This window comes from Plectropomus leopardus, chromosome 1 (assembly GCF_026936395.1).
Source record: "Plectropomus leopardus strain MGB_pleo_1.0 chromosome 1, ASM2693639v1, whole genome shotgun sequence".
Taxonomy (NCBI): domain Eukaryota; kingdom Metazoa; phylum Chordata; class Actinopteri; order Perciformes; family Serranidae; genus Plectropomus; species Plectropomus leopardus.
This window is the reverse complement of record NC_142176.1, coordinates 3818412-3830803: the sequence shown is the minus strand read 5'-3', so window position 1 is coordinate 3830803 and position 12392 is coordinate 3818412. Positions and strand designations below refer to the sequence as shown.

The 12392-nt window shown below is 41.6% G+C and overlaps 1 protein-coding gene across 2 annotated transcripts in view; it reads left to right on the top strand.

Annotated features, from left to right (window-relative positions):
- The window catches only part of LOC121945933 (basonuclin zinc finger protein 1), a 77064-nt gene that overhangs the window by 60381 nt on the left and 4291 nt on the right, over positions 1 to 12392 (top strand). For both annotated transcript variants that reach the window (XM_088084095.1, XM_042490311.2), the window contains exons 2-4: positions 2661 to 2763; positions 4386 to 4621; positions 8006 to 10062. In XM_088084095.1, the coding sequence (XP_087940221.1) occupies positions 2661 to 2763; positions 4386 to 4621; positions 8006 to 10062 (2396 nt within the window). The remainder of the gene's footprint in view (positions 1 to 2660; positions 2764 to 4385; positions 4622 to 8005; positions 10063 to 12392) is intronic.

Below are 12392 nucleotides of genomic sequence, written 5' to 3'. Positions count from 1 at the left end.
GCCTGGAAAACTAAATATACACCCAAAAGTTTAATTTGAAATTTTGTTTCACAGAAAAATTACATGATGTGTTAATGGGCCATTGGAAATTTGAAAATCCAAGGATAATTTTTGTTTCTTGCTTTAATAAATTACATTTTTGGGTGATTTTTTAACAAAACATGAATTCCTAACCCTCGAGTTAATGAAGAAAGAAATGGTGGAAATGTACTCTATAAATTTGCCAAAAAAGAAATGGACAACATTTATTTTTCTAAAAATTGCAAAAAAAACATATGGAGAAAAATTGGGCAAAATTATTTTTTTGAAAACCACTAAAACTTTTTAAAAACAATATGACCAATTTGTTTTCAGTTAAAAATTGCCCAAAAAGAGAAGAAAGAATAAAAAGAAAACTACCTAACTTTCTTCATGAATTGCAAAACATGTTAAAAGAAAATAAAATTGCCAAAATTTTGGCCATTTTTATTTCTTAAAAATTTTTGTAAAACAAATAATTAAATACAAAATACGTTTAAAGGCATATGCCCCTCCCCTAAAGCCAAAATAAAAACATAGTCCCTCCCCCTTTTTGCACCTCCCCCTCCCCTCTCATAAATAATGAACACATCTTAAGTTATATCGAAATACTTACTCCTATTCCTGTTCTGAATTCCTTATTTTTTTAAAAATAATATCTGAAGCTATTACACAGTAATCATCAGGAACCGATAAGAAGTATTGATGGTTGTTTCAGAGAATGTTACTGAAAAGTCCTGGAAGTTATTGGTGCGAATGAACCTGTGAAAAGAATAAAACCCATTAGCAGATGAGCTAATAGACAGCGTCCTCTGACTTGTGCATGCGTGCGTGTGTGTGTGTGTGTGTGTGTGTGTGTGTGTGTGTGTGTGTGTGTGTGTGTGTGTGAGCGAGCCTCAGGCATCGATTGATTGAGATGGTTTCGGTGGTCCAGGTGTGTCCGAGGCCTTTCGTTACTGTAGATACAACCAGCCCTGCAGCACTACTTTCTCTCTCTCTCTCTCTCTCACACACACACACACACACACACACACACACACACACACATACCTGTGCTCACGCTGCTCTCGCAGGGCAAACCAGGCAATGAGTGGAACACAAAGAGAGAACAAAATTGGCAAAGACGCTATTTTTTTTAGCTTCTGTGGGCAACTTGTACATTTTTTATGGAGCTTTGTAAGACGAGCAGAGCGACAGTGACACACACACACACACACACACACACACACACACACACACTCTCTCTCTCTCTCTGACACTTCCTCTTTTGCACACTCACACAAGGACGAGATGACAGGGCAAATTTTGGATAAGTGCAATTTATATTTACTGTTTTCGCAATACTGCAGTTTCGACCTTATGCACTTCAGTGTGTTGACGTTTTTGTCTTTTGTTGTTGTTGTGTTTGTTGTTGTTGTTATAGTTGTCTGATAATTTATCTGATGATTGCTGTATGGCACTCAATGAATTTCTGAAAGGACAAATACATTTATCTAAACTTTGATACAATACTGTAAAAAATATTGATACCATTTTTATTTCCACTGAGGAAAAGCTGACACTGAGGGTACAAAAATTCAGAACTTTTCTTAAAAGATAAATATAAAAAGGCTAAAACATGACAATAACAACTTTTCTTTTCCTGGTTAGTAGCAGAGAACAGCAAAATTAATGTCATATACATAAAAAAAATTGATAAAGCAAGAAAGAGCATGAATATTGAAACCATTTTAGGTGTTCAGAATCAATATGTAATGATAAATGAAATTTTCAAACAAATATAAATGACCAATTTTTCAGCCTTAAATCATCATGCTCCTTTGCCAAATTTGATGCAGAAATTCACAGAAATAGTAAATACTGGTTAGTTAGCTGATGTTTGTTAGTGTCCTAGAATAATAAAAAGAATGACATGTAGAGACAAAATATGTGCAACAGTAAAGAACATTGAGGTAAAAGAAAACACACAATGCAGTTAAACGTGCACAAGTTGAGCACGCACAACATAATATAACAATACGAGCGGATAAAATCCAAATAGCAGGTGAAGCAGATACAGTACGAGAATTATAAGTTTGGTATTTTTGACATTAGTGCCTTTATGTTGCATTCAAATGTGCCCACATCAAAATATTATTCCTCAGGAATGATACAAAATATGAAAAAGGGGCATGACGTCAAAAATGTTGACTCTTTGAAGAGTTTAGAAATGTACATTGCCAAATCACAACTGCAGTCTTTTATCCCTGGCAGTTTCAATTTCGAGGTTCAGTATGTGTGGCTGAAGTTAAAACACGTGAACAAAATAGCGTGTGACGTCCACAATATTTTCATTTTTTGAAGTGCTCGAGACAAAAGAAAAAAATCTGTGTCTTGAATTGTAATAATTCAGTCGATATAAGCTTCCTCTGCTTCATAAAAGTGTTGGAATAAGAAAATACTGAATATATATTTGTTTTTGGTTGATAGAGTGAATTTGATTTATTTGAAGAAACATATTAAAGGGGGGATTTCGGGTGATAATAAAGAGGTTGGCAGTTACAGATACATGATACAGTGATGCTGTGTGCTGTACAAATAGGATTTTTTTGTGTGTGCTCATTAAAATAAATACAAAACGATGTTTTTTTGTGTGTTAACAGGCGATCTGCTGCACTTTGGTGAACTGTAACTGCGACAGCTTCAAGCCTGGGAAGCTGAAGAGGAGGCAGTGTGAAAACTGCAAACATGGCTGGGTTGCACACGGTGAGAGCTCGACAAAGACGCTCAACTGACGCTCTTTTTAGCAATATGAGGGTTAAAATTTTTATTTGATTTCGCTTTATTGTCAGAAAGAATTCCGAAATTGACACGACATAAGCAGTTTCGCATAAATGCAAAAATACAAAACATTAAACCAATCAAATACATAAATCATATTATGCATTTTATTTCTTTAGAGGAATTTCTCACTTAACAATAAAGATATAAGAGTTTTGGTTTCATGTGTCCTTAAATGTCTGTCTGGAGATTTCTGCCTTTTATTGAAAAAAAAATCTTTAGAAAACTGTTGTCTCTATTAATCAGAATATCACACTGTCGACAGTTTCCCTAGAGACAGTTTTTTAGGGAAAAAAATGAAATGAAACCTGTTAACAGTGTTTCATTCAGTCACAATAAAGTCTCTTGTATTAACTATATTGTCACAACTCGAGTCACAAGTCCTCATCTTTGTGTTTAGTCAAATTTAATGAGGAATTTCACATAAATAATAAATGCTGTTTAACATTTGTATTTTATTTTATTGCTTAAAAATAGACGTTATAATACTTAAAGTCCACATGACAGACTGTGCCTTGATGATGTTATTTTTGCAGCACAAAAATGCCACATCAGAGCTGAATGTTTTGCATTTTGTCGTCTCATTTTTTGGTCGATCACAGCAGAATCTGATGCTCTGCAGTATCGTGTGTTTTGTCTCTCCGATGGTCAAATACACCTTTTACCTGCCGCTCGCACAACATCATTCACAGCGTTTCTGTGTCAAGCCAAAAGGCTGACATCATTGTTATTAATATCCAAATGGCATGAAATAGATATGGCGCTGAGCTTATTAGGCCTCTCAACAACAGCTACATTTGTTTACGCTGATTAAACTAATGTCTCAAACATTTGTTTAACCTATTTGCACTAATTTAAAGTGGGTCCTGCATGAATCATCATCACCTTCAGTTTGTTTTTCTGCTGATTACAGATACATTTTTACAGTACAGTTCTGCAAAATTAACTTGAATACCTTGAACATTAAGCAGCATCCCCCTCAAATGTTGAATTTTGCATTATTTGTCTCAGTTAATATTATGAAGAATGCACCTGTTCAGATACATATGCACACATGTGATCCTACACCTCAGGCAGAGTACCACTGAGCCTGTTTTTTTGGCATTTTATAATTTTAATGAGGGAGTATGCACATAGCTGTAGTGTATTTGTTTTTAATAATGGTCTTATATTTATTTTGATGTACTCATTTGTAAAAATCATATCTATAGCTTTTCAGCAGAGAAAACAGTTTTTCTTATATTTTTATATACACAAAAAACACACTTTTTTCACCCAAAACAATACATTTTGGTTTTGTATATTATATTATTTACTTAAAATTATGCATAGAATACATTCAGTTTATCACAATGAGCAATTAGTGTAAATACGTTTACTATTTTTACACTGTTTGTTCTTTTTGCTTTATTTATCTTGAACATACCTTGCTTTGATTTTCCTTTGCTGTTATAATAATGCAAATTTCCCCATTATGGGACTAATAAAGGATTATCTTATTTATTTTCGTAAATCTAACCCAGTGAAATGTTCCGTGTGTGTTCCAGCTCTGAGTAAACTGAAGGTGCACCACATGTACCAGAGCAGCCAGGTGGAGATTGTGCACTCCAACGTGGTGTTTGATATCTGCAGCCTGATGCTGTACGGCACCCAGGCCATCCCCATCCGCCTCAAGATCCTCCTGGACCGTCTGTTCTCTGTCCTCAAGCAGGAGGAGGTCATCCAGATCCTCAACGCGCTCGACTGGACGCTGCAGGACTACATACGAGGATACGTGCTCCAGGTGAGCAGCGGGGGAAACCCTGCTTTCTTTTTGCGTATGTGCGTTTAAAGAGCACGTGTTGTTGATTGTGTCTCGACCAGCGCAGGTTTCTGAACACAAGTACAAAGAATAGGTCAACACTTTGGGAAATTTGCTATTTTGTTTTCTTTCCCAGAGAGAGAGACGAGAAAACTGACATCACTCTCAGGTTAATGTGTTAACCCTTTAAACCTAAAAGCAAATTGGCTTGATTTCTTAAAAAAAAAAAAAAACAAAACATGAAAAGAAGGAAATGACAAATGAAAAAAATTAGTGAGAAATTGGTAAAAGGTTAAAGGAAAATTACCGGAAATTAGAAAAAAAAAGAGAGAAACAAAAAAACACTGTAAATTTCCTGGGAAAAGTGTTATAAGCTTATAAATCTTATAATTAAAAGAACAACATTTATTTTTTGACATCATTTTACATGTAGTTATGATAGTCACAAATATCAAAATAATTTTAACATTTTCTTGATAATTTTCCTAATTAATTTAAAATTCTCTAATGATTTTCTCTTTTTTCAGTTTTCAGGTCTTTGTCTTGTCACCTTTTACTATTTTTTTGCAATTTGTGGCACATTTCATGCTAAGTTGCTGATTGTCTTTTTCCTGTTTTTTTTTTTTTTTTAAAGAAATCAAACCAATTCACAGACAAGTACAACAAGTAGGGAGCTGGAATCAGGACGTGGTTAGCCTTGTTTAAAACAAAGAGTGGAAGCAGAGGGGAAACAGCTCACCTGGCTACGTTCAAAATTTAAAGATGCACCTACGAACAGCTCTGAAATTATGCGCTTGAACTATTTTTTTGCCACACACCAGCTTGCAGTGACTGAGCACTGCATCCTGACGTCTCGCTATCACAGTGAGGTTGTCAAGTTCGGACCATTGTGCCGGTACAGAAACCAAAACCTGCGCTTGCCGACCATATCTTGCATTGTGTGCTACAGCCGCTAACAAATGCAAATTACTTCAGGGATACAGAGAAATCAAAAATAGTTTTTACATTTCTGTGTATGTGCACAGGTTCAAAACCACGTGCAAGAGCTTTAGAGGTGTTGCAACATCCCAACTTGTCAAATATCGCCTCTTTGTCACTTGACCTACAAGTCAAAACAAGAAGTGCTCGGTATCTTCCTGCATCTGTTTTGGACGTTCAGACGGCGTGTCGATTTTTACTTGTTACATGCATTGTGTCTTTTCAAAATACACTTCCGTTTTCATAGAAAATGTACAGTTTCTGCTTGTAACATGCAGACTGTCTATTTCAAAATAAAATTACTTCAGTTAAAGCACGTAGGTTTAGGTTTATTTCCTTACCTTTGGGCAGCAAAAGCATGTGGTAAAACATTATTTTCATAAAATTAACATGACAAAGAACAGCGGGCTTCTGGCTGAAAGTCCAGTGTTTAAAATTGCTTAAAAGTGCTTAAAGTAATCTTCTAACTATACAGCTTAATGTGTTTACTTTATATCTAATGGTAAAGTTTGCTTAAAATGTATCTGTATGAACTTCATTTCGTGAAGTTGTCGCAACTTAAAAATGACAAGAGAAATTAACTTTTTTTTTTAGCAACTTCAGTAAACCAAGTTAGTCTGACTTAACTTAATTATGACAGCGAGGCTTGTTTCAGTGATGAGGTTAGGAGATCTGCAAATTCTTTCATGTTAAAATGTTTTAGAAAATACAAATATGAAAATATGATTAACAGCAGCCAACAGAAGTCGCTTATTGAAGTCGCTAAAACTTAGAAAGATTGATTTAACTAAACTTGTCATATTTAAGTTGCAACAACTTAAAAAAATTAACATAACATATAATCTTTGTTTTGTCCCCAATGTGACGTCGTCTTTTTATTCTATTTGTTATATTATTTTTATCATCTGTTTGTTGCATTTATTCTTATATTTCTTAAAATTTTTTTCTTTTAGTACTTTCGGAGTCTGCCCATTTTATCACTTGTATTCCTATTTGCGTTATTCTTGTTGGCCTTTTCTATACACACATTTGTTTTACTTTTCTACACCTTTCTCTGTTTAGCATGTTTGTTGATGTTTATTTTAGTATTCCCCAATTTCCTGCCGTTTCTAAAGGTGCGAAATAAATAAATGTATTATTATCATTATTATTATTATTATTATTAAAGACCACATAAATCAAGTTTTATCTTTACATTTTTTACGGCAGTTGGTTTCCTGGATTTTCTTTTTAAAGTAAAACCAACTTGTCAGATTTTACAGTGTCGTGTGATTCATTTCAAGGTGGGAAAGCCTCTAAAGGCCGACGTGCAACCCTAAAACTCAGAGTATGAGTGAGAAAACATGAAGGGAGAGACAGAGGGAATTTCTGAGGAAGACGAGGGGAGGAGGAGGGAGCAGAGGGGTCAGGAGAGAGCAGCGATGTGATGTCGCGACCAATGCCATGAACTCTCCCGGTGCCCTGCTGATGCGGCCCGCTCGTTGCCGTGGCACCACCGGCTCGGGGAGGTCCCCAAACTGCGCCGGGTAGATTTGTAAATATTATGTCTTTTGCTTCAGATTTCCTCTCAAGCCGGAGCCAAGCCGGCCAAGCCGAGGCCCGAGCTGCTGCAGGCACTGTGTCAGCGCGAGCTCTCACTTCGATTAGTACATCATCAAGTATTCAAGTTGGGCTGCGTTTAATTCATGTTAGCTCATCTAATGGCGAACGTAGAGTCAGAATCCTCGACAGGCGCCCAATGAATGCTCTGTGATGAAATATTAATCACGGTTACGGCACGAAGCCGCTTCTCACTTTCAAAGACACCCGAACTCACATGTGATTACTGCTGGGCGAAGGGAGAGAGGACCGCTTGATCAATGTGAGCCGCCCTCTGATCACCCCTCCCTAACTTGTCTTTATATATATATTTATATATGTGTGTGTGTGTGTGTGTGTGTGTGCGTGTGGTATGTTTGTGCGCGTGTTTATTTTTGCACGCCTTTGGGAGTGTGTACGTGTCTGCTCGTATGCATGTCCTCACCGGGATGTGTGTGTGTTCTCCGTCTGCTCCTGCCGATGCAGAGCGAGTAAATCCACATGATTTAAATGAAGAGAAATGACCTGCGAGATGAAACACTGTGTGTCTGTGTAATGAGGGTTCTCAGGGTTCTGCGCTGCCCGCTCGCATTAGCACTCCATCTGATTCCTTTATTTAGCTGCCCTGCCAGTCTGCTTTATAGGGTGTGTCATCTAACCCACTCTGTGAATATGTATGAGCAACCCAACAGACACTTATAATGCTAATGATGAAATTGCTCTCTCTCCTTTCTCTTTTTTTCCCACTTTCCCTCTCCCTCTCAATCTATCTCACACCCCTGCCCCCCTTTCTTCCTGCCCTGTCTGCAGGATGTAGCAGGAAAGGTGCTGGACCGCTGGGCCATCATGACGTTTGAGGAGGAGATCGCCACGCTGCAGCAGTTCCTGCGTTTCGGCGAGACCAAGTCCATAGTGGAGCTGATGGCTCTGCAGGACAAAGAGGGCCAGGCGGTGTTGGTCCCCAGCACCCGTACCAACTCAGACATCCGCACTTTCATCGAGCGCAACACCCCACGCACCGCCGCGAACCTCTCCACGTCCAAAGTCGATAAGCTGAGCAGCAGCAGCATGCACCACTTTGAGAACTTTGTCAACAGCATGGCGTTCATGCTGCCTTTTCAGCTGCTGGGCTCCGTTCCTGCGCCATTTCTGGGCTCGCCGACCGGGGCGCCGCAGCAGCAGCACCAGCAGCACCAGCAGCACCAGCAGCCGTGCCGTGGGTCGATGGAGCAGCAAAATCAGAGACGAGATGATCAGATTCGGGATGGTCTAGGGAGGGAGAACCCCCTCACTCTGTCACACCCTGCAGAGAACACCCTGCTGGGATCCAGCTCCGTCTCCTTCACTTCTGATCTGGACCGAAGTGGAGACAAACCGATGGACAACCTCTCCGCCACCACAAAGATCGAAGCAGAGGACTTCTCCACGAGTGACAACTACTCAGATGGGCCTTCCACGCCGTGCACGCCCTCCATGAGCTCTGACGTCACACAGATGTCCCCCGAGGGCAAGCTGCGCTCCCTGGAGAGGAACGGGAGCGGCGGTGGCGGGGTCACAGGAGGCGCCGGAGGGGGATGCTCTCTGAAAAAGGGGCGTGTGTTTTGCAACGCCTGCGAGAAGACATTCTACGACAAAGGCACGCTGAAAATCCACTACAACGCAGTGCACCTGAAGATAAAGCACAAGTGTACCATCGAGGGCTGCAACATGGTGTTCAGCTCGCTGCGCAGTCGCAATCGCCACAGTGCCAACCCCAACCCACGGCTACACATGCCCATGAACCGAAACAACCGGGACAAAGACCTGCGGGGCAGTTTGTCCGCCGACGAAAGCTCTCAAGGAGAAAAGAGGCCCGAATATGGAGCCCCGATCCCCGTGTGCTCTGCAGAAAGCCATAAATCAGTGCCGAGCTACATGGTGAGCCACGTGGACACCGGCTCCAAACTCAGCTCGTTCCCCAGCATGGGCCAGAGCGGCATCCTCTTCCCAAACTTAAAAACAGTCCAGCCGGTCCTGCCTTTCTACCGCAGCCTGGTGACCCCGGCAGAGCTCGCCAACACCCCGGGAACACTCCCCTCCCTTCCTATGTTGTCCTCCTCTGTCCCCATCAAACCCCTCACAGCCCCCGAACCCTGCATGACAGACCCAATACCAAAGAAAAAGTCTCGCAAGTCAAGCATGCCGATAAAGATCGAGAAGGAGGTGGTGGAGCGGGACGAGCAGATGGACAAGGGGAGCAGCTCCGAGGACGAGGCTCCTCTACAGGGCAGGGACAAGGAGGAGTGTAACGGAGGCCGAGCAGAAGGGCGTGTGTGTGTTTCGGAGGAGAGGGAGGCTTACATCGGCGAAGAGAAGGAAAGAGAGGGCGCCAAGCATCTGTTGGACCAAACTTTGGACAGAGAGGTGACAGCGAGGGAGGACAAAGATGATGCGGCGAGGCAAGCTGAAACAGGCGTCATCACCTGCGCGTCCTCCCCCTTCGAAGACAGACTGATGGAGAATCACTGTGACAACAATCCACTCTGTCAGGAGCCAAACGGCAATGAAGAGCGGGAGAGCAGGGAGCGTGACAACGAGAAGATGTCGGAGATCAGATGGGATGAGGGCGAGCACAGGCTGACAAACGGGGGCGCTCTGCAGCTCCTCGACCGCGAGAGGGAGGGATCCGACGGCTGCGTGGATGACGCGGACTTGTCTCACCTCGACCCCAACGCTGACCTGCCGCACCACTGTGAGATCTGCCGTAAGACCTTTAAGAACCCCTACAGCGTCAAGATGCACTACCAAAACGTCCACCTGAAGGAGATGCACTTGTGCACGGTGGACGGCTGCAACGCCGCCTTCCCCTCCCGCAGGAGCCGAGACAGGTAAGAGGCGCCGCGTGTTGTTGTTGCTGAAAGATGAAGTAAACCTGATGTTTTAATACAGAGATCACCCGTCAGGGCCGCAACCAAGTCCCCCTTTACACCGCTCTCTGTTACATGGCGGCTGATCTCGTCCTCCACTCGGAGGGTAAGGAGCTCCTGAATCTCCGTTTTCCGTTTTTGCAGACATTTACAGCCGACGTTCTTCTTTGAATTAGCCAATGTTCGAACAGCTGCTTTTTAAATCTGTAAACCGCAGTGGGTCACACACATAGACACGTGCCACCCACGGTCACGTCTTTCCAGATTTACGTTTTACACAGACGTGCTGCTCAGAGGCAAGACCACTCTGTCCCTCTCTGCGATCGGACGTCATATACAGAGTGACGAGGCGGCAAAACAGAGTGATAAAACAGAGTGATGTTCCCGCCTTGAACAGGCCGTGTAAATCTAACTAATGTTTCCGGAAAGGCAAGAGTTAATTTCTCAATTCTGAAGCCCAGTTTTGACCAAATTCACGACGAGGCAAAACCGTTCTAGAACAAGTTTCAAGTTTATTTGTCACATGTATGATCATACAAGTACAGTGTACAGTGAAACATACAATAAAACGACAAGACAAAATATAAACATATATATATATATATATATATATATATATGTGTGTGTGTGTATGTTCTCGTGTCAGACGGGGGCTCGCTGCTGCTGCTCACTCGACGTACTTGTGTCACACATATAGGCTGCTCTTTGACTGATTGACGGGAACTGGTTACTTAAATTCTTGTGGCGTAAAACTCGGGTCGTTTAACGTTTTTGGCGTCTCATCAGTACTAGAAATGCAACAGTAGCCGTGTCTCTCTCCAGCTCTTATTACTCGCCGATTGCGTTACAGAGAGGCAACAAAGTCCTTTCTCTGTGCCACTTTTTCATTTTTACACAGAACCAAACAATGTCAAACAGTGTCAGCATCGCTGTGTGATTTCACACAGCGTCCGGCATCGCAGAAACAAAAGTGACGTGATGGACGAGATGTTTGACTCAACAGCGTCCACCTTTAGAGTGACATATAACATATACTTACATTTGTAAACAAGATAAAATGCATAACATGGCAGTAACAATCATTTTCTGTCTCTCTTTTATGGCGGCTGATTTTCAGTCGTTGTTCTTGTTCCTGAAGTTAGTCGCTAACTGCTAACAGCTAACAGCTAACAGCTGCTTCTTAAATCTCTCACGGTGGGTCGCACACGTAACACGTTGTCTAAATGTCGCGCATTTACACAGACATCCTGTGGCGGCTTAAAGGCAGGACAACTCTGGCCCTCCATTCTGCGATCGTACCTTTGATGCATAGCGGCGAGGCGGCATAGCGGCGAGGCAGCAAAGCGGCGAGGCTGCAAAGCGGCGAGGCTGCAAAGCGGCGAGGCAGCATAGCGACGAGGCTGCATAGCGGCGTGATATTCCTACTTTGAACAGGAGACTGTAAAAGGGACATATCACTATCCTCATTTATATTTTAACGATCTGCAAAGAGATAGGAAAGTAAGCCAGAGAAGCTGGAAATCGGGACGGAAGAACACAGAGTTGTTGCTATGGTGATGATACATCCGCTCACGAAGGCGCATTGATGTAAACTTACATGTTTTTGGAGTGTTGCAGTCCGGCGCATTGCGTGCAGCTGCAAGCTTTAACTCGTCTCGTTGTGAATCTGAACTGGACTAAAGGCGACTCTCATGGATCCACTTTGCATCCCGTTTATCAGCCGATCAGAGGATCTGAACTCTGTGACACTGAGACGTGCGGATCAATCAGCTGCTCCACTTTGGTTTAATGGAAACATCAGCCTCTCGAGCATCGAAAGCTCAAGTTATATTTTCCACTATCACTGTAAGCAGTTGGTAGAAATGGGAAAAAAACATTTATGTTTTTTAAAGTTACATGTCAAAGATACTCAACTTTCTTTCCTCAGGGGACACTCGGCGCAGCAGCAGTTTGTAGGAGTTTAGGACGTTTCTCTAAATTCAGAACATCTGTAGGATTTTAGGATGTCTCTAGAATATTACAGAAGTTTATAGGATATTTAGAAAATTTCTTGGATTTTAGGATTTCTCAGAATTGAGGACATTTCTGGGAGTTTATGATGTTTCACGGATTTTAGGACATTTTTAGGATTTTAGGATATGTTTGTCACATTTTAGGACATTTCCTGGATTTTAGGGCGTTTCTCTGATTTTAGGATGTTTATGGGATATTAGGACATTTCTACGATTTAAGGCCTTTTTTTAAGCGTTTAGGACATTTCTACGATTTTTGGATGTTTCTCAGATGTTAGG